At 39.6% G+C, this 26,210-nt stretch overlaps 1 protein-coding gene across 18 annotated transcripts in view; it reads left to right on the forward strand.

Moving 5' to 3' along the window:
* MARCHF1 (membrane associated ring-CH-type finger 1) overlaps positions 1-26,210 on the forward strand; it is a gene marked incomplete at its 3' end in the record, with an annotated part of 840,798 nt that overhangs the window by 378,875 nt on the left and 435,713 nt on the right. For 10 of the 18 annotated variants that reach the window (XM_079920618.1, XM_079920614.1, XM_079920602.1 and 7 more), the window contains one exon: positions 923-1,131. The exons of 7 other annotated variants lie outside the window; for them this stretch is intronic. In XM_079920618.1, coding sequence (XP_079776744.1) covers positions 1,033-1,131 — 99 coding nt within the window. In that variant the 5' untranslated portion in view covers positions 923-1,032. Of the gene's footprint in view, positions 1-922; positions 1,132-26,210 lie in introns of those variants that run through there. One more of the 18 variants, XM_079920603.1, reaches the window with a different exon arrangement.

Below are 26,210 nucleotides of genomic sequence, written 5' to 3' on the forward strand. Positions count from 1 at the left end.
AGACTGGATTTTTTTTTTTAATTTGAAGGGCAGAAATTTGGATTAACCATTCATTTTCTCCAAATTGTATATCTATAAAGAGGACAGTAAAGTCCTTAGCAGAGTCTACTCCCTTCCTGGAAAAGCAAGGAGAAAATACTCTTGGTCCTAACAGATATATTTCCGGGAGCACAGGAGTTGCAGTTAAAGCAGAAATGGGCAGTTTGGGGCTCCAAGCCTCGGAGTAAGGATGCCCTGACTCCTGTTGCTGATGTCTCACTGAGGAAGTGCAGGCAGTAGGCAGCTCTCTCTAATAACCGGTCAAAGAAAGACATTTGCACTTGTTCCCAGTCTCTTTCTCTGTCTCTTATTTTTTCAACACGTCGTTGGATTCTCTTCACTTCAAGGCAGATCCTTTAACCTAAGCAGATTATCGTGGTGCATTAAGGGCACAGCCAGCTAGCCGTATCTTTCAAGGAAGAGATTTGGCTCCAAATAGGACACTAAGCTTTTCAGCCTTCTGCTTATTTACCTAGTCAGCAGGATGCGGTGTCTCTGGGTGCTCAGCGGGCTCCTGGGGAATCAGGGAGAAACAAAAACAGAAGTGGCAGCCGCTGCAGATATGGGAGTCTGTGCCATTAAAGGAAGCGGTTGCTAATAAGGGCCTGTGAGACCTACGTTTCCTTGGTTTCCATGACAGTTATTAGGTACCATAGAAATTGAATTGTCTCCCACAATGCTCTTAGGGGAGAGGGGATGCTCCAGTGACAAAGCGGTGCAGTTATGACTTGCAGTAAATCGTTCTTTTGAGATGCAACCCTCCCTGGATTATTTGCTCTTGCATTTCTTTTCCATTCCCTTTCAGTGTGTTTGACATTTTGGCCAGAGACCCTGGCTTCTGCTGCACAGTGTCTCAAACACTCTTTTCCCCCTTTTTGTTTAGAACTGAGCTTGGCAAAGCCAGGATATGAACAATTGTGCAGGTGGGCCCCTCAGGGCGAGTGAAGAGATAAGGCATCCAGTCAGGGACTGGCCACCTGCATCCCTGCCAGTATGCCCCTCCACCAGATTTCCGTAATCCCCACCCGGGAGACGGCCAGCAATGGGAGAAGTTCAATGGGCAGAAACAAAGAGAAGAACAAGGAAGTCGAGGTAAGAGGAGGTTTGATTTGATCAACTAGGACAGCCAAGCCAGCTGCAGCCAGCACTGCTCTGTGTGCCCCCAGGAGTGGCCACGGCTTAAGAGCAGCTGGGCTGCCCCTCTCAGTGTGTGATGGTCCATTGGAAGGGAATCATTGGTAACTAACGGAAACGTATTAAGTGTAACCTTTATTTTCTGAACGAAGGAACCAAATCCTTGAGGACAGTTGCTGCTTGAAAGATAAAAACTTCTCTTTGTCTAAACATCCTACGGAGTCACTTTGGACTCGGATGGCTCCCAGGGCTGCCCTGGATGGCTGTGACATTGCTGTCATTCATTTTCAGACAGTGGGGCTGTTGACGCCTGCTAATTTTGCCCACTGCCCTTTAAGCTAGAATGTTTGAAAATAACTTTCTTAACGAAGTGACAGAGAAGTAAGAGCTGTGACAGCTGTGTTGCTGATGACATAATATGAATTAGGACGGGACTTCACTGCCTCATACGATCTACTGCTTCCGTATTCATTCTCAGGGGTGTATGTGGATTACTTTTGTTTGATGTCTGTTTCATTTGTATTGTTTTTCTTCAAGTGTTATTTGAAACTTACATGGGCTAGAGAAATAGAATATTCAACTTATTACATTTAGGCTGTATTTTGCAGTGAAATCTAGCCGGGGCTGTTCTAAGTGAAACTGCTTGAAAGATGCTGCGAACTTATTTCAAAGCATTTTTAAGGAGATTGAGCAGACTCAAGGATATTGGGTGAAAATATTATAAATGTTGTTGTGTTCCCCTAAAAGGGATATTGAGACAGAATGCTAGAATCTGTAATCCTCTTGTTCCCTCAACATAACTGTTGTCTAGTCCTCAGGACCCATTAGCTTTGTAGAAAATGAACTTTCCCCATGTCTAGTTCTGCATGTTCATTCTTTTTTCTTAAGAATGGTTGGTAGGGACAGAAGGGGCAATGAAACAAAACCAAAACGAAAGAAACAAAGGGAGTGGAGTGTCAAGGAGAGCCTGAGAGGAAGAGAGTAATGAACTCGAATCACCTTCAAGGGAGAAAAGACATGTGTAGCCTCTTTGTACTTTCTTTGTACTGATTTTGAAAATGTCATCGAAGAGCAAGCAGATCGTGGCGTGTCTAGAGTTTGTAGGAAACATCAGAAGATGTGCCTGACTCATGTAGTGACAGACACTTTTACTCCAGTCATTGCGCTGCCGTAGGCTCATGGTGTATTTGTGGAGTTTCTGAGAATGAAATATCTGCAAAGTGAGGAAATTTATCAGCCAAGTATTAACTGGAACTATTCTCTATGATATGGCTTTCTTTTGACTTGGTGATGTGATTGTTAGACAATCAAAGAGCCATCTCTTAAGTTTATTGGGTGGGGAGTGGAGTGAGAGACACTGATCAATTTTGAAAATGGGTATGAAAATGCTAAAAGCAAGATTTATGAAAGTTATACATTATTTACTCATCATCTAGATTCTTTGCATGATCCTAAGATGATTTGGAAGGAAACTTCACATGAGAATACTGGGTGGCAATTTTGTTTAATATCCATAATGATCAACATCTGAACCATATTTGGAAATGAAAACACTGTTTTGATTCCCACCCCCTTCTTTGGCATTATGTCACCACCAGAAATCTCCTGCTGTTCATGTCTACTTGGCAATGAGTCAGAAAAAGCTCGAGTGGCTTATGTGACTTTTTAAATAAATCACACTTGGTTGTTTCCTTGTTAGAAATAATAATGAAATTATTCAACCTCAAATATAAATAGCCACGATCTTTATCCTGATATTGATGTTAAGCCACATCTTTAGAAATCCTCAAAAGTCTTTTGAAAAAGTTTCCGTTTATGAGCAGCTGTGTTTTCTTCAGGGGCAAACACACTTACTATGTCACAGTTTGAGTCAGTGGACATTCTATAGGAAAATTGGGTTAATTATGAGAGAAATAAAGGAAATTCCCAGCTTATGTATTACTTTCTTAAAGAGACAGTTCTGAGCATCATAAAGGGAAGTTCATTTCAGGTTCAAGTACATCTTAGTTTTCTATAGGATGGAGTTAATTAGTATCTCTTTAAGAGTATATTGAAACATACTGTTAAGTCTTATGAGCCATTAAATTGTTTGTCTTGATGGACTAAATAGATAGTCCAGAAAAGTTGTGAATGCCATTTAAATTGAATAAATTAAACAGCATACCCTGTGTGTGGAAAGCAAAAAGAATCTATTCAGGGCAATGATTTCTGTAATTTCAAGTCTTGATTCTCTCCAAAGGAAGGCAATACATCTGGTATACATGGGGACATTTCCTAATGGTTGAACAAATGAGACGTATCTTCCTTTGAAGTTTCCTTAATGTATTTTGCCTGTGCTAAAGTTATCCAAATAATACATGTGCATATGGGGCAAACCATCTAATTTCAGAATTAAGACTTTGCTAATTTAAATGTGAGTCAATTTAATTTGTTCTTTTAGAAACTTAGAGTCTTTCAAATATACTAATCTATTAACTTTACATCTAGTTTTTTGTTTGTTTTTGGGCATATAAAAAAAGAGAAAATTTGGAAACTATTTCGTAGCTCTTATTACACTCCAGAAGATTTAAGCTGTAAAAAATACATAGACAAAGATCTTAAAAAATAATAAATCTAAATCAAAACTACAATGAGATATCATCTCACACCAGTCAGAATGGCCATCATCAAAAAATCTAGAAACAATAAATGCTGGAGAGTGTGTGGAGAAAAGGGAACCCTCTTGCACTGCTGGTGGGAATGTGAATTGGTTCAGCCACTATGGAGAACAGTATGGAGGTTCCTTAAAAAACTACAAAGAGAACTACCATATGACCCAGCAATCCCACTACTGGGCATATACCCTGAGAAAACCGAAATTCAAAAAGAGTCATGTACCAAAATGTTCATTGCAGCTCTATTTACAATAGCCCGGAGATGGAAACAACCTAAGTGCCCATCATCGGATGAATGGATAAAGAAGATGTGGCACATATATACAATGGAATATTACTCAGCCATAAAAAGAAATGAAATTGAGCTATTTGTAATGAGGTGGATAGACCTAGAGTCTGTCATACAGAGTGAAGTAAGTCAGAAAGAAAAAGACAAATACCGTATGCTAACACATATATATGGAATTTAAGAAAAAAAAAATGTCATGAAGAACCTAGGGGTAAGGCAGGAATAAAGACGCAGACCTCCTAGAGAACGGACTTGAGGTTATGGGGAGGGGGAAGGGTGAGCTGTGACAGGGCGAGAGAGAGTCATGGACATATACACACTAACAAACGTAGTAAGGTAGATAGCTAATTGGAAGCAGCTGCATGGCACAGGGATATTGGCTTGGTGCTTTGTGACAGCCTGGAGGGGTGGGATAGGGAGGGTGGGAGGGAGGGAGACGCAAGAGGGAAGAGATATGGGAACATATGTTTATGTATGACTGATTCACTTTGTTATAAAGCAGAAACTAACACACCATTGTAAAGCAATTATACCCCAATAAAGATGTTAAAAAAAATAAAAATAAAGAAAAAATAATAAATCTAACCCCAAGCTTTATAATGCATATACATTTTGACGTATTTTGCATGGTATAACATTATAATCATTTATCTATTTAGTTAACTAACCCTGGAAGTGCAAAACACAAAATAACATAATCCATCCAGTTTGGACATAGTTTGTATTAGTGCTCAAGGGAAGGATGCAGATTCATCTTCCAGAGACATCGGCTCTGGAGGTCCTTGGGCAGTTAAAGGGTAGTGTGCCTTCACACACAAGATTTTATCAGCACAACCAGAGATGATCCATCTCTTACGAAGTGAATGGACTAATCAAAATTACAGAAGGTATATGTACAATGCAGTTGGTCAAATTTATTAATTTGTACCTGGAGATATTTATTTTAGTGATGAAATGCTTGACTGCAAGCAGGAAAGTTCTGGAAAGGAAATTCGTAATCAGACCGTCCTTCGTAGCATGGAATCAGGAGGGAAGTCAGATGGTTTGGGGTGGGGTTAGTTCGTCTACACCTGGAGAAAGCCGGGATGTTGAGAAGGCCATGGGGGAAGCACACCTCTGATGAGCACCATAGCTCCAGGCCTGTCCAGAGCTCTCCTCCTCTCACTGAAGACAGAGACTGACCAGTTTAGCTTCTTTAACACTCATCTGCATGCTTTTCCAAATGGCCACTTTTCTATTAATCCAGTCTTTTCCTTCTGTTTTACATAGATTAACATCACTTATTAGGCTGCAATTAATTCACACTAGGGATCTGGGCCTATAAGACATCTGTCTCTTACAAGGGGAATAATCAAATTCTTAGACCTCAGGAGTATTTTAATTTCATACTCTATAACAGGAAATTATAAGGATTGTACAAAGTCCAGTGTTTAGTTAACCTGTAGCACATACTCCTCATGACCTTGTGGAATTTATAAGCAAATGTCCCTAAGATCCATTGTATTTCAAATGTGGAGATAAACCAGGGACCAAGCCCAGTGTTACTGCTACTGGCCCTGCATGCTGCCAGGCCTCCATCAGCACACTCCATCATTCCTCAGATGATGGGGGCCACGTCAGAGGAGAAAAGGCTGGAACCCTTTCCTTCCTACTTTTCCTCACTCTCAAACTGACCATGCATGACAACCGTGCTTTAGAAGGGTTTTGGGGAGAAGAAAACAAAAACAAATAAACCTCTGTTTATATGTACATTTTCCTTCCCTGCGTTCACAATTTTATGATATTTCTCTACTTCAATTTTCCTTTTTTTTTTTTTAAAGAATCTTTAACTTCCCTTCCTTTTTCCTAGGATACCCCTTTCAAGATCTTCTGTTTGTCTTTCCAGTGATAGCCCAAAGGGATGCCCTTCCTTACTCCAAGTAGTGGCTGATCTCTTACTTGGCAATCCCTTCATGAACTTTGGCGAATTGAAAAAAATATGGCTTTTGGAATATTCTTCATTTTGAAATAGTGGATATATTATAGATTTATTCTATTTTTAGAATTATAAAAATCATAGAAAAATCATAAAAGTTAAATAACATATTTAATCTCAGGGCCAGAGCCTAATTTGAGATTAGCCAAATCTAGTTCCAAATTCTATGTGTTTCTTTACAATTAAGGTACCACAGACTTTTCCCATTGCTTAACCAAAATTTGTGGATCAAAGGGTTCCAGAATCAGAAAGTCCCTTAAAAATTCTTAATTCCACAGTTGAAACCCAGAGAGGATGAATAACTTGCTTACGTCATATGAGTAGTTAGTGGTAAAGTTGGGACAAAAACATGGGCCTTCTGACTGCCATTTTCTTTGTCCTTTCTATTATTACTGAATTTACTGATTTTTTTCTTTCAAGGCACAAAATTACAATCCCCAAACTTAAAAGAGTTCATGTAACCCTCAAAGCTGCTAACCCCTGAATGGGGGAGTTTGGGTTTCTTGTTGTTAGGGTTAGCTGCCCATGACTCATAGGTTAGATGCAATATAAAATGGGTCCAATTTATAGAATATACCTAGAATTAATTTTATTAAAATTTAGAAAATAAGGTGAAACTAAATAATAATGCTCAAAAGAGTTTGGTAGGGAGGATACTGTACTGAGATTCAGAGTACCTGAAATGCAGTCCTGGCTTCACCAAAGCCTTTTAACTTTGAGAAACTCACTTAACATCTCAAGCTTGTCCCCTAGAGAAAAAAGTATGTTTACTGGTAAACGCAGAAAAAAGTAAGTTTGCTAGATCTCATTTCAAAAGTGAGAGCCTTTTCTTTTCTTCTGTTACTCCTTTAATATAACCATGTGACCGTGCTTCACTCTGGACACCCAGGGACACGGTTGTCCCCAAAGGCAGGTTTAGCTAAGGCAGGGTGGGACTCACCTTCAGTGGACACCTGCTGTCTGCTGCCCATCATTCATTCTGCCTTCTAGTAACAGTGCTCAGAGAACCAGCCCTGCCATGTTCAGCCAGGTGACTCAGGACAGACTTGATGGGCTTAAACCAATCGTATATCATAATACTCTGTCATAGGAAATGGCTCAGCACTGGAAACATAGCTCCATCAGAATCGATAGCACACATGGAGCCTTTAGTAAACTTCCTGGGAAGAGAAGCCTTACTCTTCCTGAAAACCTCTGGAGTAGACTAGCTCTCTTCTTCTGAATGGTTTGTATGAGGACTTCAGGTCTGTAACAGGATATTGTGAGGGAAAAGGTTGGCGTTTCAAGGGGACCAGAGATGCTGTGGATGCTGAATCTGACTTGGAAACAGGCAGGACAGAAGGAGAGAAAGAAAACCTACGTTCTACATGATGGCAGTTGAGCCATGGGGTCAATTCTTGCTAGAAACCAAACCTTGTTCAAAACCAAACAAAATGATTCAATATATGTTCTTTATTGGTTAAGCCATTTTCTTGTTTGGATGTTAAGTCACTTACAGCATGACAGGGTCCTAAATGATTCTTTCCCAAAGTGTAGCAGCCGACCTCTGAGGTTGGAGAGAGCCGGGTTCCAGGTAAAGCCATCACAAACATTAATTTATGAATAACCTGTGCGCATTTACCCAGAATGCTCTGATCTAAGTGAAATGCATTTTGAGCAGGAATGAGCCCGACGCTACAGGGAGAATGCCAGGGGGTAGAAAGGCTAATTCACTTTTCATTTTTCCAAAAGTACACTTTCCAAGGACTCTCCTGAGTCTAAATTGTGTATTAGAGTCCCATGTGCTTAGCGTGAACTCCACTGAGCATGCTAATAGTATTGAAAGACTTTTCTATAATGAAAACCAGGAAACTTCCATATTATTATTTGCTTTCAGAAACAAAATTAGCATAATTCACATTAATTTTTCTTGTTTAAAACAGATGTTGTGGATAATTGCATTAATCAGTAAGACTGAATAACACATTTTATTGACTATTAAATGAAAAAAGTAATTGCCAACACACCCTCGTTGGTAGTTTTTAAATTGTGGGCTCAGTTAGGCAGGTAGATTGTTAAAACTCCTCGGGTGTGGATTTTGGAAATTATTATGAATTTATGGCTGATTTAATGAGACTCAGTGTGATCACTGTGTTTGAAAGATTGTAGAACAAAATTATTGATGCGGAAGTGTCTAGGATCATGGGAGGAGCAGGTGTAGCTACCCATGTTTTATTAATCAGGATGTTTAGAACTTGCTGATTACCCAACATTTAACTCGATTCTTTGCAGCACAAAGGGAGCACTGAGGATGCCAAGATGGATTTAGAATCTCTAGGTTTGAGGTACCGCTGAAGGGGGAGGATGGCAGTGTGAGCATTGCTTTCCCCCGACTCATTCCACGAAATCACCTCGAGCCACTTGCAGCCGCCTTCATAACCTCCAGGTGGGGATGAGAAATGACATCTATTCAATACTAATTCTCTCCCTTGTCTCTGCAACCCTGTTAAATAATTGAAATAGGCATGACACAAGGGTGGAACTGGTGATGAGACTTGGCTCTTAGAACAAAAGGCAGAAGCAGGCAGAGTGTTTCTGGGTGTGGGGTTCCTGACGTGATGGCTCCATTCATCATCTGGTGCAAATCTGGATGCGGCAGGCAAAGAAGACAATTGCAGAGGGCTCTCTTCCCCCAGCCGCTGCCAGAGAATACACAGGCTCTGATACACAGGAGCGCTTGGAATTCTTTAGGATTTGTGCTTTTGATGTCAACATTAAAAACAGAGCTTCTTAGGAAAGAATTCTGGCTCCAGGAAACCGCTGGACACGCAGTGCTGCAGGGCACTGGAAAGCTCAGGCGTGAGATACAGAGTGAACAAACATTTGTTAAGTGAGGCACCGGCTATGTTTTCACAAATGGTCACATTTTTTAACAGAGAGTAATTATTCCTACCTGTAAACCTAAACACTTAATGCTAAACAAGTTCCACACAGTGGTGTAGGGCTGTGAGTGCTTCGTGGTGGCTGAAAGTTGTGTTCCAGTTGTGCAGACTTAGATCCATAGCAGTTTTACTTTCCAGTTTTATTCAAAATTAATTTTCATAAAGTTACAAAATATGAAAGAGATTTGTTATTGTAAATTTTACAAAGCTTTAAAAATTCAAATTCCAGCAAGATGGTTTTGTTTTAATCTAAAACTACTTTCTCTATGACCATTTAGTATGAAACGACTACTGTAGTACATTCAAGTTTTGGAAGAAGTGATATCTGCTTATCATTAGCCAATAACACAGTAAAGGATTTGCCTGTGACTGGCAATGTTACCTTCTTACTCAGGGATTCTGTTTGGTGTCCAGTGAGCACATAATAGAAATGTCATGGCTTAGAATTAGAAGAAATCTCTTGCATGTTACATGTGGAGAGGCAACAGAGCAAGGTAGTTAAAAACGTGTCTGGAAGAAAACTAATTGGGTTCAAATGTGAGCTTTGCCACTTTTAGTGGTGGGACCTCGGCAATATTACTTGACATCTTTGTGCCACAGTTTCCTCATATGTAAATAGTGACAAATGTGAGACATTCCTCACAGTTATGAGAATTAAAATGAGTTAATATTTCTAAAATGCTAGGAAGATTCATTGAGACAAAATAAATACCATTAAGTGTTTGATAAATAAAAGTGGGAAAAGGAATCAAATCCCTATTTTTCATCAACATAGTTTATTATTTGCAGTGAATAAGACCCATTAGTTAGTATCTTCCCTTAGTGATGAAGTGATGAAGACCCAAATCGAGCCTTTCATAATAATGATGATGTTAAAAAATAATGAAAATAAAAAGCTAGCTCATTGCTATTCAGAGTTTGCCCACACTCTGACCTTTCTGTGTTTAAACTCTCTATTTGCCTTAGATAAGTGAAACCTAACTTATGGCTTTTCTTTACTGTCTGAATGTCAATCTCACAGCTGCTAAACCAAGAATTTTCTAGTGTCAAAAGAATTTGTAGAAAAATGCATGCTATCTTTCACTTCTGTTTCATGAACATATTGCCAAGTGTTCTTTACTTATGCTACTATTTCTCAACATTTAATGGGCCTTTAAATTTAAGTATTGTAAATATCTCTTTGACAATTCTTTTTACTTTTCTTCATCTTTATGGGGGTGATGCTCTCAATTTCCTTTCGTTTTAACAACTCTTTAGCTATCATGTAGAATAGCCCATGCTATGAAAAACTAAAATAACCAATGATACTGAAAGGGAAAGTTTGTTGAAAGTTTACATGCATAGGATTGTCTTGTGAATATCTGAGCACTTAGGGAAATGGTCTTTTTTTTTTTTTTTTCATTTTTCTAAATCAAAATAACACTCTTCTTAACAAAGTAACATTGTTCTGAAGATCTTTTAAATTGTTCTGAAGATCTTTTAAATGGTCTTCAACTGAAGGATGAAGACTTTATTACAACTGTCGAACCTACAGCATTTACCTGAGGTGCTGGCCTGGTTTAATTCTAAGTGAATTGCTCTATGAAAAGTTTTATTTTTTTTTTCTTCTGATATTCTTTAGGGACATTAGTGCTTTCAACTTCAGTGAAATAACTTGGAGAGTAGAAATGCCTAAGAAAAAGCCACTATGCTGAATTTGACTTGGGAGAACAGAATATGAGATCCTTGGGAGTTGATTTACAGGGACTGGCTAACACTACAGGTGATATTTAATAGGTGTCAGTTACTCTGCCTTTGTATGATGTCAGCAAAGGAGGTGACCATGTTCTCCCAGGTGCCTCAAGCTGCAGAAATTCTGGGCTTAGTATGTAATTTCTGGTAATCAGCCTTAACAGATAATCTCTCTTCCCAGCCTGCTAAATGAATGCGCTATAAGGGTAAAGGCAGTTTTCTCTAATCTCGACGTTAATATAATATATATAATGAAATGTATTTATAACGATCATCGTTATTATATCTAATATTGTTAAATACTACATGTCCAATAGGAATAGTTTTATGTGCTTTCCATGGTAACTCACAACTTCTCTATGAGATCCTACTCTGGTTGCTATTTCTGTGTAATGAATTGCCCCCAAATTTAATGGGTTAAAGCAACCATCTTATAATGTCCATGAATTCTGTGGGTTAGGTGTTTGACAGCACACACTGAGACGCTTTGCTGTGCGTGGCTCTGACTTCCAGTCTGTGACTCCCAGTCGATGACACTGAGGTGACTCAAATGCTAGGGACTGGGATTATCTGAGAGGTCATTCACTCCGATGTTGGGCACCTGACCTGGGATTATTAGAAGACTAGGACCACCCACTGAATAACCTACACATGACCTCTTCATGTCTCTGCATCTTCACGGCAGGCATGGTACTTCAGGGTAGCCAGACTTCTTGCATGGAGACACATTTGTTTGTTTTCCAACAAACAAATCAGAAGCTGCATTGATTTTCATTTTACAGCCTCAGAAGTCACCCAGCATCTCTTAGGCAGTAACCTGTTTGTCAAAGCAGCTGCTCACATTCCTACCTAGATGCAAGGACAGTGGATATAGAGCCCACCTTTTTTTTTTTTTTTTTTTTTTTTTTTTTTTTTTTTTTTTTGCGGTACGCGGGCCTCTCACTGTTGTGGCCTCTCCCGTTGCAGAGCACAGGCTCCGGACGCGCAGGCTCAGCGGCCATGGCTCACGGGCCCAGCCGCTCCGCGGCATGTGGGATCTTCCCGGACCGGGGCACGAACCCGTGTCCCCTGCATCGGCAGGTGGACTCCCAACCACTGCACCACCAGGGAAGCCCAAGCCCACCTTTTGATGGAAGTAGTGTCAAATAAATTGGAGCTCATGTTTTAAAGCCACCACAGCTCACCTGTGGTCACAATTACTTACACACCTTCCTTTGCATTCCAGGGTGCAAACTACAATTATTCCTTTCCCCAAGCCCTCTCAGGTCTCAATCCATTTTTTCATCAACTAACAAGTCCAGGATCTTGTCATCTAAGCTATCTAGGTGCAAGTGAGGCTTCTTGGGTGCAGTACTTCTAGGATGGTTGTTTTCAATATGATGAATTCTAAAATAAAGAAACACACTGTCTCTCTGCTACACACTCAACACTTAAAGGTTGAATCACCTCCCTAGACACTCCTATTCATGAAGAAAGAAATAAGAGACTCACAGCAGACCCTGGTCCATAATAGTTCTGAAATCTGGGTACTTGTTGCACATTCTTTGACTAGGCTTGTTCCTGCCTCCCAGACGCAGTTTCCTGAGGCTCTTGGTTCTGCTCTCTAGCGCTTGGTTATTCCCTTTTCCTTATTCTTTCTTTGCTATAAGATACCGTCTGTCCTTCAGATGAGAAGCCCTCTCAAGCTTGCTTCCTGCTCACAAAAAATGGCCAAGGCCTCTTTTCACTTTGGACTGTCTCTGTCCTTTTCAGTCAAAGCTGACCAATTTCCTTAAACATTTTGTAGGTCTCCTGTGTTTTGATTTATAATCCATTTAATTAGACAAAAGCCATATGCAAAATTTTCTTCGAGATCAACTCAACTATGTTGGCTTCCTGTGAGACAGCTGGAGACAAGGATCTTAACCTTCTCAGAATCCCCATGTTTAACAGGGGGAACTTTCCAGGGATGCTCTTAAGATCTTGGAAAGGGTTTACAAGGCACTGCTTCTAATCCTTCTAAGCTCTTAGAGTTGTTTTTTTTTTTTAATTTCTTCTTATTTATTTATATATTTGGCTGTGTTCCATCTTAATTGTGACATGCAGGATCTTCTTTGCGGGCTCCTCTCCAGTTGTGGCTTGTGGGCTCAGTAGTTGTGGCGCGTGGGCTCTCTAGTTATGGCGCATGGGCTTAGTTGCCCTGTGGCATGTGGGATCTCCATGCCCCAGTCAGGGATTGAACCCGTGTCCCTGGCATTGGAAGGATGATTCTCAACTACTGGACCACCAGGGAAGTCCCCCTGAAGAATTTTTATAATCATTCCCTTGAATTCGTTTTAACTCAGAGATGTTTACCTGAGAGGAACCAGGATTTGAGATTTGCACTGAGGCATTTTCTTAATTTGAAACTCTTCTGCTGGGAGAGACTAAGGATAGAAAAATAAGTTTATTTCTAAGCAAAAGGAGCAAGGCCTGGTTCCCTTATATTTCCTCTAAATTTTGCTTCAAAACTGGAGTTCTCTTTCCATTTGTCTCTACATTGGTATCTTATCATATGCAGCCTGTAAATCTCTTCAGCTACTTTCTCATCATATGTGAGAGTGTTGCCAAACTTTCTGCCACTAACAATGTTCACCCTTTTTTTCAACCTCCAATACCAGTTTCTTCCTAAATTTCCCATCCTTGATCAAATCTCCTTGAGATCTTTCCACCTGTCACTAACAGTCTCTTAAAGGTTGGTGTTAGGGTTCTTCAAAATACCAGTATATGGTCAAGCTTTATGTTCTAAAGCCTGCCTTCACACTTGATAAATTTGTACAGCTTGTTCTAAGAGTCCCTGAAGAGGTTAAATACAGATTTTGTGTTTGCCACATTGTTTTTTTAAAGGATATGACAACCTATTTTAATACCACATATATATATATATATAAATCATCTCTGCCATTGCTGGATTGGTTAATCTCAGCTGCTAAATTAACTTTACAACTGTTAACAGTTACTCTGATAGTGACTAATTCTGATTCTTCTAAATCAAGCCCTTTAGATTTCCATACCTAGCTGATCTTTTAATAGTTAAGACTTTTTTTAGTACAACTATCCCTTGCAATATGAATAAATCTAATACTTTAGAGTGTATTTTAATTTTTTAAAAAACTGAACAATATCAAATGCAAACTGCATAATCCTTTTGACACGGCTCTTTCCCTTGGCTAATTCATATTTCACTCTTTTTATAATATTCTGAATGACAATATAAAAGGCATACATCTTAAATATGTAATATCGTATTTGGAAGACTCAGTGTTAGACAGTATCTGAAGAGATCAAATCTTCTCACCTAGCCCCTAGACCTTTAAATATAGTAGCTCTCCAGCACACCTTTTTCATGGAAAGTGTATTTTTTCAAACGTACATGGGTGAAGGCTCTGTTTTAAGTCTTTTCCTTGCCCCATGCTCTCCACCAAATTTGGTTCTGTGGGATTTTCACTAACAGGACCAACCTGTCTGGCAAGTCTACTGTGATAAACTGGAACTAGCCTAACTGTCAATCACTACAATTACGTTACATGTAATAAAACTGTCCCCTGGGTTTTCTTTGGCCAGTACCTGCGAGCTTTTCTTCAGTTTTGGGTACAGGAAGCTCAGTTCTGCCTCAGGGGTAGGATTACCGTTTCCATTTACCTGTGATGCTTTCCCCCTACTTCTTTATATGTCTGGCTCTACCCACCTGTCTGAATTTGTCTTAGTACTGCAGCCCCCTACCCCCCTTTCTGTCCCACTCCTTGGTATTATTTACTTGGTTAATATAGATCCCAATCCAAAATTACCTAACCTGTCTACTCCTCCTTGAAAATAAGATACAGAAGGAAGAAGTGCTTTGCCTCTGTCCTTGTTTATAGCCACAGCGCCCAGAGCTGGGCTGGTGCATTGCAGCCCTACAGTAAATATTTGTGGGAAGAAGAAACTGTGTGTAGCACTCGTGACGTGATGGTCTTCCTTCAGTCTGTACTGTTCAGAACTTGCAACTTGCTGGCAGTGTTGGGTTTAGTTCCAACTGTTGCATTTTAAAAGCACTGTTGACAAACCAAAGCATTCCAAGAAATGGACAACCCAGGGAGGTGAAGAAGCTCAAAACGATTTTTCTATAAAAATTTAGGAGCATATGTAGAGTATGTATGTCTTAGAGAATAAATATTATGCATAAAATCACAGTTTTTCCCAAGTATTTGGAGAGTTGAGCTAGGGGAGGGATTAAATATGTTCTATCTAGTACTAGAATGCATAACCTAGCATTAAGAGGACACAATGTCAGAGTCTGATGATAATTTAGATTAAAAGTAACCAAACTCCTCTTTTCAGATTAAAAAAAAAACCAGAGTGTTCATATCAAAATATGCCTTAAGATATTACAAGTTTTGAGATGGATGTAAAGCTAGAATCCAGGTTTGCTGGCTCTCACTCATTGTTCTCTACATTCTAACGTTCTTTCTATGAAACAGCACTTTCAAGCCTTTGAGACTCCATTCATTTGTCATTCATTCACTCACTCAGCTAACAAAGACGTACCGAGTTCTAACTATCTGCTAGCATGTAGCACTTGGTGATAGAGTTGTTCTGCACACAGACGAGTTCCTGGTGCTCATAGAGTTCACATCCATCATGTGGGAGAAGTACGATTACAGAGGTCAGAAGTAGTCCTGTAAGGAGGTGGGATCTTTTTTCACTATACATAAGGACTTATAAATCTTGAGAACTGGCTGTTTCATTCTGACAAGAGAAGTCCTGATTCATGAAGCAGAAGGGCTCCTGAGACACTGAGGGGGTCAATCAGTCAGGAAAAGGATTTGGAGGGAATGTTCTAGAGGGGATTCAACTTCCGAATGGGGAGACAGTCCTGTTCTTTTTCCTCCAGAGTCTGCTTTGCTGTGTTTTGAAGCATGCCCCATGCATGATTGATCTGTCATGAAGGACTTAGGGGATGATTCATTGTAGTTCCTGGGTGGTCTTATTGGCCCCAGGATCCTCCAGGACCCAGGGGAGAGCAGAGTAATGAGCGATTCTCCACTCAGGCAGCTTGATGTAGTCCTGGATCACACTGCATCCCTGTTCTCAGTCAGATGATACTCAAGGCAGTAAAAATAGAGCTCCACAGCTTACTGTAACTTTTCAGGCTAGTAGGTTTACCCCACAGAATTATTTTTATTTTTAACTTTAATTTCTTTTTTACTTTTCTATTGGACTATAGTTGATTAACAATGCTGTGTTAGTTTCAGTTGTACAGCAAAGTGATTCAGTGATACACATACATGTATCTGTTTTTTTCCAAATTCTTTTCCCACTTAGATTATTACAGAGTATTGAGCAGAGTTCCCTGTGCTATACAGTAGGTCCTTTTTGGTTGTCTGTTTTATATATAGTAGTGTGTATATGTCAGTCCAGTCTCCCAATTTATCCTTCCCCACCCTCTCCTTTCTCCCTTGGTAACCATAAGTTTGTTTTCTACATCTATGACTGTATTTCTATTTTGTAAATAAGTTCATTTGTTTCATTTCTTTTAGATTCCACATATAAGCGATATCATATGATATTTGTCTTTCTCTGTCTGACTTCACTCAGTATGACAATCTCTAGGTCCATCCATATTGTTGCAAATGACATTATTTCATTCTTTTTTATGGCTGAGTAGTATTCCATTGTATATATGTACCACATCTTCTTTATCCATTCCCCTGTTGAAGGACATTTAGGTTGCTTCCATGTCCTGGCTCTTGTAAATAGTTGTGCAATGAACATTGGGGTGCAAGTACATTTTCGAATTACGGTTTTCTCTGGGTATGTGCCCAAGAGTGGGATTGCAGGATCATATGGTAGCTCTATTTTTAGTTTTTTAAGGAGCCTCCGTACTGTTCTCCATAGTACACCTACTATTCTGCCCAGCGCCACGAAGACATGACATGAACGGAACCTGGAAAGGTGTCACGCTGTCAGAGTGATGATGTTGTTGTGTCTTGTGTCCGAGGCTCTGTCTTTCTGGCTCTTGGAATGAGTGAGAACAACTGGGCCCTGCTCTGTCCTATCACCCTCCTGCCCTTCTCCTTGCCAAGTGTCACTCTGGTGAAGTGATTTAATTACAAATCTGTTTCTTTGACTATAAGTCCTGTTTATTTAAATAGTGGTCACACATTTCAGATTATTTTGAGACTGTTTGTTGCTGTTCTCCTTAATTCTTCCCCCAAACATGTGTTATGAGATGAATGATTTCCGTTCATTTCCTCTCCCACTTCATTTTCCACTCGAATCTACGTCTGTTTGCTGAATGATAAATGCATTGATTAGTAAGCTACATGGCATCAAGTTTAAGAAAAATTGGATCATAGAAACAAGTGGCATGTAGCATATATTTCTGTTTCACGTCATTCGTTTTGATCTGTTGCCCATCCAGATGGACTTCAATGTATGCCACTTTATCACGAAAGATAAATAATGGAAAGATGAACTTCCAGTCTGAGGAAGACCGTTTTCACTTTTACATTAAATACAATTTAAGTTTCTGTAAAAGGAGACTGTTAAAATACATATTCCTGTTATCCTGTCACATACCAGCTTTATTGTCAAGAATCAATTCCCCAGAAAGCATTATTTCTTCCCTGAAATGTCACCCCTCTGACTGAGATCTCTTTGAACAGATTTTAAAGCATTTTTATTCCAGCACAAAATTTGCTTTAACTTGCAGAAAATGCCGTAGGAAACATACTGAATTTCATAGTGCTGCTCTTATATTTTCTTAATTGAAATGGTACTCTTACATTTTGAGCCAGCACAGCACATGAACATGCAAACAAACAGTTCGCCAGCTGTGCACGTGTGTGTGTGTGTGTGTGTGCGATCCCATTTCTCTGGCAGTGTGCAGGCTCTGACTCTCTCTCAGGAACCGCCCCCCACTCCTTTCTTGTGAAAGCTCTTGGAGAAACAGGTGATCGCTCTGGAGAGCACCTGCCCACCCTGCCCCACTGGGTCTCTGCTGAGAATGAATTCCAACCCTGTGCCTATGGCTAGCTGCAGTGCCCAGCTGCTTCTCCCTTGTCAGTTGGGGATCCTGGCTCTTCCCAGGACCTCGAATCCTGCGGACCAAGTTCTGCCACAAAGCCATCTTCCTCCCTGCTTTGCGTGGGCCAGGGGGAGTCATTAAGCTTAGCCCTCCTAATTAATGCACTGTGGCTAGACGTGGTGGATTTGGATAAACAATTCCTGAGCCAAGAAGTCTACTTTTTATTTTGTTGCATTTTATTTTCCAGGGCTAATTTCACTTCAGAGCTGTTTGTTGGCTGGGGGGCAGATGGACGAGAGTCGTGCTGAGTAAGAGAGGAAATGATTGCCAAATATTAGGATTTGGGTGTTTGCATCTACAATCCCAGGCTTCTCTTAAGTGCAAATGAAGTAGTGTGTCCAACTTGGAAGGATGCCCCGGAACTGTCGGAAAGCAGAAAGCCTTTATTCAGTGCTGGGCATAGAGTAAGAGCTCAGCAAATGTCGGTGAAGTGTAATGGTGTTTTTGATTAATGCTCTTTGTATGCTTTAAGTGCTTCAAGTATTATTTAATAATGGTAATACATGGCCAGTGATGGACATTTTTCTGTATTCAGAGAAAAACAAATACATGGTGGTAATCATTGTCTTTGAAACAAGTAGTAAAATGTTTCTAAATGCCAAATTTGGAAATACCCAGGTAGAAATTTAAGTCTAACTTTTCCTCTTACTTTATTTATTTTTGCCCAGTTTCCATAATAGGAGTGTCTTTAAGTGAGCGTTAAAATGCCTTTCAAAAACCGAAACAAGACTTGCATTTTTCATGGGTCATAAGGTATAGTGAATAGGGTCCAAGGAGCATTCAAGAAGCTATTTGCAGATAAAGGATTCTCGTGCAGATGGGTCCAAGGAGCCTTGAATTTGATGCTCTCACTAGGGGAATACTTGCAGCAAATGAATACCTACAGCAGCAAATACCAGTAGGATGAAAGATATTCCCATCCATGCCAGGGGGACTCTTACGAATGCTTAATGGATAGCATATCAACTAGAAACGTGAACGACCACTTTGATTGTTAATTCCATGTGTTGAATTGGATGTTTTTCAATGAGATTAATATTTAAATTGGTGAGCAGATTGCTCTTCATAATGTGAGTGGGGCTCATCCAATCAGTCGAAAGCCTGAATAGAATGAAAATACTGGACTCCTCAAGGAAGAGGAGGTTCTCTGGTAGACTGCCTTCAGCCTTATCTGCCATATCTGCTCTCCTGGATCGCTGCCTGCTGGTCCATACTGCAGATGTTGGACTTCCCAGCTTCCATAATTGCATGTGCCATGTCCTTACCAAACAAAATCTCTCTATATTATATAAAGAGATTGATATATATTCTATAATACAAAGTGCAGCGTGTTAATGCACTGTATATATATGTGTGTATATATACTATTTTCTATTTATATGCATATATACATATTTATCTTCTCTTGGTTCTGTTTCTCTGGAGAACACTGACCCACATGACCACCACTAGCTTTTGAACGTCTCTCTCTCTGTTGCACTGGCTGAAGGAAGTCGTGGAGGCCTGGGGACACTAGCTGGGTGGTAGGGCAGAAAGTGAGAGAGCAGGAAAAACACTGGCAGCTGTGGTTTAAAGCAGGGCTCTGGTACTGTTTTGATTGTGTTAGTTATGCAAATTGCCAAAGTGATTTGCATGTCTTCAAAGTGAAAAACAAATGGGCCAGGAGGAGTGCAGTAGCACAGTGAGATCAAGTATGGATCCCCGATCATGGTCACTTATTTCCTCTTGGTTCCTCTCACCGCTTATTGCTCCTGACTCCTCTCTGTCAAGGACCAGACTTGACTCTGTCAACAGGTTAACTTCGTAGAAGATCATTTGGCAATATCACGCCTCTGCTTAAGTGACTCTGATTACTTCCTACTGTTTTTGCAATAAATCTAATTTCCTTGTCATGATACACAAGGTCCCTTAATGATTGGATGCCAAAGACATTTCTCCTTCCAGGTCTCACTAGAGTCATTTCACTCTGATTGCTGTGAACTTATTGATCTACTGATAACTGCCTGAATAGACAGCCATGCTGGCATTTCCCCCTCTACCCTGGCTGTTCTTTTCCTGTTCTTTGGTGGTTGAATTTTTCCCCAGCTAAAAAGGGAAAATATTTTCCCTCAGCTGTAAAATATTTTCCATTCCAGAGAATCAGAAAAATCACCTCCTTTTTGCTGTCAGAGCATGTTTTTGCATGTCTGTGATAACACCATCACACCAGTTGTTAGCAGACTTCACTGCGTACAAGGCTGATTTTTCTGCTGGAGCAGACAAACCTGGCTTGGAAACTCAGCTGTGCTACGTGATAGCTGGGTGACATGAAGGGTATTTCCTCCTAAGGCCCATTTCCTCATCTGGAAAATTGTGAAAATAGTACGATTGTTAGGAAAATTAAATGTTTTAATACATGAAAGTATTTAGAACAGTGCCTGGCATTAAAAAAGAGTTCTAAAATATTAGCTTTAATTCATTTATCTATTGATTCTTCAAGAAATATTTATTGAGTATCTGTTATGTACCAGGCATTATCATGATCACCCTTATAATTACTGAGTTCACATTCATTTTTAAATGCTGAACACCTAGCCCAATAAACGTCACATAGATGTTCATTATATGTTTATCAGCATAAAAATTGCTTTGGTCATTAGGCTTAACTACTGGGAAATTGGATACTCAGTTTCCATTCTAATTATTAGGTAAAAAGATACTGCCTGTAGCTATGATAAACATGCTTTATACCGGAATGCTGTTTTCCTTAATGGTTCAGAATTTAAATAACCTAATTAAGATAAAACAATACCTTCTTTGTATGCAAAATAACTATACTTATAAAGATAATACCTTATGAAATTATATTGGAAACACCAATTTATAAATGGTATGATTGTATGTTTTCGTCTTAGTGTAGTAAAGTTTAGTATAATTAGATATAAATTGTAACCTTTGAAATATTAATAATCTCAACTCCTTGAAACTAAATCAATATAACTTTGCAAGAGCTACATATATAACATTAGCTGTTAGTAATAACACATGACCTCAAATGCAAAATATACTTACATTTTATAATTTTTACGTTATTGTGTCTAACATCTCAGTCTCTGGTATATTATAAATTACACTGAAAATTGTGAGAAATACAAATGAAAGTATGTCCTTTTCCACATACATGTATCCTTACGTATACATAGAGGTAATGCATACGCTCTTAGGTATCAAATACTGGACCTATTAAGTGAATGGACCACAGTCCGTTACATATGCAACTTTACTATAACTCATTCAGTTACTCATTTAAAAAACGAGTAACAAAGCAGACTCCTTGTTTTGTGCTCTGTGTGGTTTTCCATATGCCTAAACCTGTCCATTTGGGGATAATTGGTGTGGATCAACTTGCTTTAACTATACAGTGTTATAGTCTTTTCAGGCTAATAGTACAGATTTTATAAATTCAGAGCTATTTTAGAGGTGAACCTGTCAACTGTTCTGGTAAAAACGTCATGTAGGGCTTCCCTGGTGGCGCAGTGGTTGAGAGTCCGCCTGCTGATGCAGGGGACACGGGTTCATGCCCCGGTCTGGGAAGATCCCACATGCCGCGGAGCGGCTGGGCCTGTGAGCCATGGCCGCTGAGCCTGCGCGTCCGGAGCCTGTGCTCCGCAACGGGAGAGGCCACAACAGTGAGAGGCCCGTGTACCGCAAAAAAAAAAAAAAAAAAAAAGTCATGTACAATAGGAGTGGAGCCAAGGAAGAGACAGATCTGTGTTCTTAATGCTGCCATTTGGAACTGTTCCAGAATTGTACTGTCTTATTGCCTTAAAAGAGAGCATTGCAGCCTAGTCACAAGGACCCCAGTCTCTAGGACCAGTCTGCCCAAGTTCAATTCTATTAACGTATTCTCTGTGACTCAGTTTCCTGATCTGTGCAATGGGGATGCTGATAAGAACAGTCTCTACCACACAGGGTTATCATGAGGATTCAGTGGGTCAATATATGTAAAGTATGAATATAAAAAATATGTAAAGTATGAATATATAAAATTCAGGCACATGCTGTGGCAAGCATGTGCCTGAATACCTCACTCTAACAAGAGAGATCTTTTCTATGTTTGACCAGAGTGCTTAGAACCTCCATAGCTTAAAGCAAAATCTCATCCATCCCTCTTGTCTTCCCCGAGTCTGTAAGTAGCTGCGATTGTGCCCTATTCATCATTCTCCCTGGTTCTAGTTAACACGGGAACTTAAATGTCTGTCATTGCCTCTGTTTTCTTGGGTTTTTGTTTGTTTTTTTAATTAATTAATTTTAACAATTTTTATTGAGTATAGTTGATTTACAATGTTGTGCTAGTTTCAGGTGTACAGCAAAGTGAATCAGTTATACGTATACATATATACACTCTTTTTTTAGATTCTTCTCCCATAAAGGTCATTACAGAGTATTGGGTAGAGTTCCCTGAGCTATACAGTAGGTCCTTATTAGTTATCTCTTTTATATATAGTAGTGTGTATGTGTCAATCCCAATCTCCCGATTTATCCCTCCTCCCCATTCCTCCCTGGTAACCATAAGTTTGTTTTCTACATCTGTGACTCTATTTTGTCAATAAGTTCATTTGTACCTTTTTTTTAAATTCCACATATGTGATATCATATGATATTTGTCTTCCTCTGTCTGGCTTACTTCACTCAGTATGACAATCTCTAGTTCCATCCATGTTGCTGCAAATGACATTATTTCATTCTTTTTTTATTGTTTTTTAAATCACTTGAAAATCAAATATTGGTGTTTTATTCCTTTTCAGTTCACAGACATAATTCTTAAACTTGTATAGAATCCTTGCCATGTAGCACCATGGCAAAATGATCAGTAAGTCACACTGTACATTGAATTTTTATTTAATTTTACCTAAAAACAGTGCCTGATGTACAGAGTTGGATACCAACTCTGTACATCAGGCACTGTGTTCTTGGACACTGCTGGTACAAGAATATACCGGTATAATCTCAACCCAGGATGAGCTCAAACTTGATCATTTAATGCAGTATTTCTGAATCAGAAGTAGAAGGCAGTGGGAATTTTGGCATGTTCTGTATGTTTGGAGGACTTTACATGGAGAGGCAGGGATGACCTAAAGGCACTGCCCATGGAGAGGGTCGTAAAGCAGAGGAATCACAAAGGGGCGCAGCCCAGGATGAGAAATGGAGAAGCATAGCAGACAAACTTATTTTTACCTGATTTGTAATCTGGGGGGACTAACAATCCTAGAAAATACTGTCTGGGCATTATCTTAACCCTGAGGTTCTCAAAATGTGGTCTGGGACCTGCAGCGTCAGCGTCACTTGAGAACTTGTTAGAGATGCACATTCTTGGACCACATTTCAGACCTTGTGAATCAGAAACTCTGGGGGATGGAGTCCCCCAGTCTGGTTTTCACAAGCCCTCTAGGTGGAACCCCTGTCATAACCTAGCCAGATGGCAGGTAGACAGTCATTGACGTTCAGTGCTTATTAAGTAAAGGTAATGAAACAATTTTTAAAATATCATTGTAATCTCTACATAACTGCTGCAGATGGAGGTCATGTGGTTCTGCTGTTTCTGCTCATCCTGAAGATGAAGAAGCAGCTATATTCTGCTTTCTTGTTAGAGATAAAGAAGTTATAGACAGCTAACCATACAAAGCAGTATTTGCTTAGTATCAAATGTTGATTTTTTTGTAATAAATACTATAGATACTCAGAGGAGGTGGTGATACCCACATGGCAGGTGACTGTAGACAAAGTCAGGACATAAGAATTTAGTGGAGTGGGTCGTCATCTTCGTGTTCCAGCTCTGGTTTCTAGGCAAGTCTCCAGATGATTTATTGCTGAGTAAAAAAATTACCCCAAACTTGGTGGCCTGATGCAACAATGTATTATTATCTCTCATAGTTCTGGGTTTGCTGGGCTCAGCTGGGAGGTTGTTGCCTGGGATCTCCTCTGCGTGTGCAGTCTGATCGTGGTCTTACTGACCAGGGTTCTTGGCCTCCTTAATCAATAAAAATTGATGAGAGGCCAGACAAAAAATTCAGGCAAGGCTTTTTTGGAGCCCCTGCTGCACCAGGGGGGAAAGAACAAACAGCAGTTTCCCTTGCTTGTTTGCTTGCCAAGGAGGGAGTGAGCTTGTTCCTTATATGGGGTGAAGGTAGGGGTGTGTCCAGGTATCAGGCCAGAGGGGTCGCTGAGGTGTTTTGACCACCCCTTTGGTGGTGCTGAATGCAGGGGGCATGTGCTTTTGCTCCAGATACCCTGCTTTTCGGCTCTTCAGACACTTCTGAAGTTGAGTTTTTTCGGTCTTTTTGTATCTTATTGTCCATAATTTGCACCAACTGTGCATGCACACAGTTATTTTTAGTCCCTTACAGTTTCTTTGTATTTTGTTGTTTGAGGAGATATTTGTCCAAGTTGCAAGCGCTTCAGCAAAGGGTCCCAGGTCTCAGGTCCCAGCCTGTCTCAGTTGCAGCTGGGCGGAGTTCTCCAAAAATCTGAGGACGATGGATTCAGTGAGCACTTTTTCACTCACAGGTCGTGACCTCTCTCCCTCTGCGTCCAGGACATCTCCACGTGACTTGGGCTTCTCCCAGTGTCCTGGTCTCAGAGTCAAAGCAGTCACAGGTCACAGGTCAAGTCCCAGCTTCAGGGGAGGGAGGACACAGGTGTGACTGCTTGGAGGGCCATCTTCTGGAGACTAACCGGTGACACAAGTCGCTGACAAACCCTGGAAAATGGTGGCTACGGCCTGGATGACCTCTGGAGTGTTCTTTCTTGCAGCTTCACCTCTTATGACCTTACAACCTGGCCTCCATAAATGGTAATTCACCAAGGAGAACAGTAAGATATCTCTAAAGTGGATATCGTCAATTTTCTCTCCCATGACGTTTGGTTTTCAATTGGTTACCAGTATGGACTGTTGAAATACACAAAGAAATTTCTCTTCAGGTTATAAAACTACCAGCAACCTCCCAGAAAAAAAATATATCCTTATGTTGGTGAAGCATCTTGGCTTTAATTTCATGTCTATAATCAGACCACACTAATCATAATCTCAAAGTGGTGATATATAACCAATGCATGTGTGTATCTAAGTTTCTTAAAGTCAATAATGTCCTATAACTTCATTTTAGTGTACTTAGGGGAACTTTTAGCCCATTACAATCATTATTCCTCAGAGAATAATGGTTCTATTCTGACCCAGATGTTTTGAAATATAAGGTTCTGTAGAGAAATGCAATGCCCTCTAGGAAGTCCTGATGAGTGAAAATAAATGTGGATTTTCTTATAATTTTATGAATGTACAGACTCTCTTGCTCAGAGTATCTCATGAGATCAAGCCAGATGCTGTTCCTTGTATGAAAGTCATTAAAATTTTACCAAAGAAGCAAAATAAAAATTTAAGCTCTAAATAATTAAAAATTACTTTAAAAATTGCTTATTCTCTAAAAAAGTAGTAAAGGATATTTATGTTTAAATTTATACTAAAATGTTTATAAAACGATTCATCATCAGAATGCCAAAAACATCTCTTCTTTAATATATTACTATAGCATCTAAGGTTTTAAAATGAAAGAGAATGGGAATGTTTATATTTTATTTCTTAGACAGTTTCTTTCTTTTAAACACTCTTCAGATTTGAATACCTAAACAGAACATTTTTCTCTATGGTTATAGTACACTATAGTATAGTATACTATACTACCTGCTATTCAAGTTTAGGCCACGGTCATAGTATATTTTTTAATCATTCTCTACATCAGTTAATTAGGGGCTGTGGACTTGTGAATTTCCACAGATGGCATTTTGCTTTATCTTTCTCATCCAGCCACCTCCACCTTGAAGCCTTCCCGGAGCACTCCCTATAAGTTGCCCCCACCCCCTCCTCATCTTATTGCTTCCAGCATCTAGCATGGGCCTGCCATAATGAATGTGCACAATAAGTATTTGGTGAATGAATGAAAACCTTTGCCTCCTTAATTGGATGGAAAGCATTCCTGGTCCCAGATGACTTCAACTTGTACCTGAGTTTCTGAGATCACCTGGATTAGGGATGACTCTGTCAGTTTTTTAATTGCAGCTTACCCTAATTGAAAGCTTTGCAAAGCCTAGGTGATTGGCTTTTTGGGTGAAAATATTATAAAAACATTTCAGAAATGAAATGTAACATAGATATCAACAAGTTATATTTAGTATTAACTTTTAAAACATTCTATTTTTACAGATTAGTTCAAATGACAGTTTAAACATTTTAACAGACAATGTTTCCTAATTTCAAAGTAAAAAAGGAATGTTAAAATTTTCCCCTTTGTCCCCAGAAATCTGGGCCATATTAGTAAAATGAATAGAAAAAATGAGAATCGCTAGA

Source organism: Stenella coeruleoalba, assembly GCF_951394435.1.
Source record: "Stenella coeruleoalba genome assembly, chromosome: 4".
In the NCBI taxonomy this organism is placed as follows: Eukaryota; Metazoa; Chordata; class Mammalia; order Artiodactyla; family Delphinidae; genus Stenella; species Stenella coeruleoalba.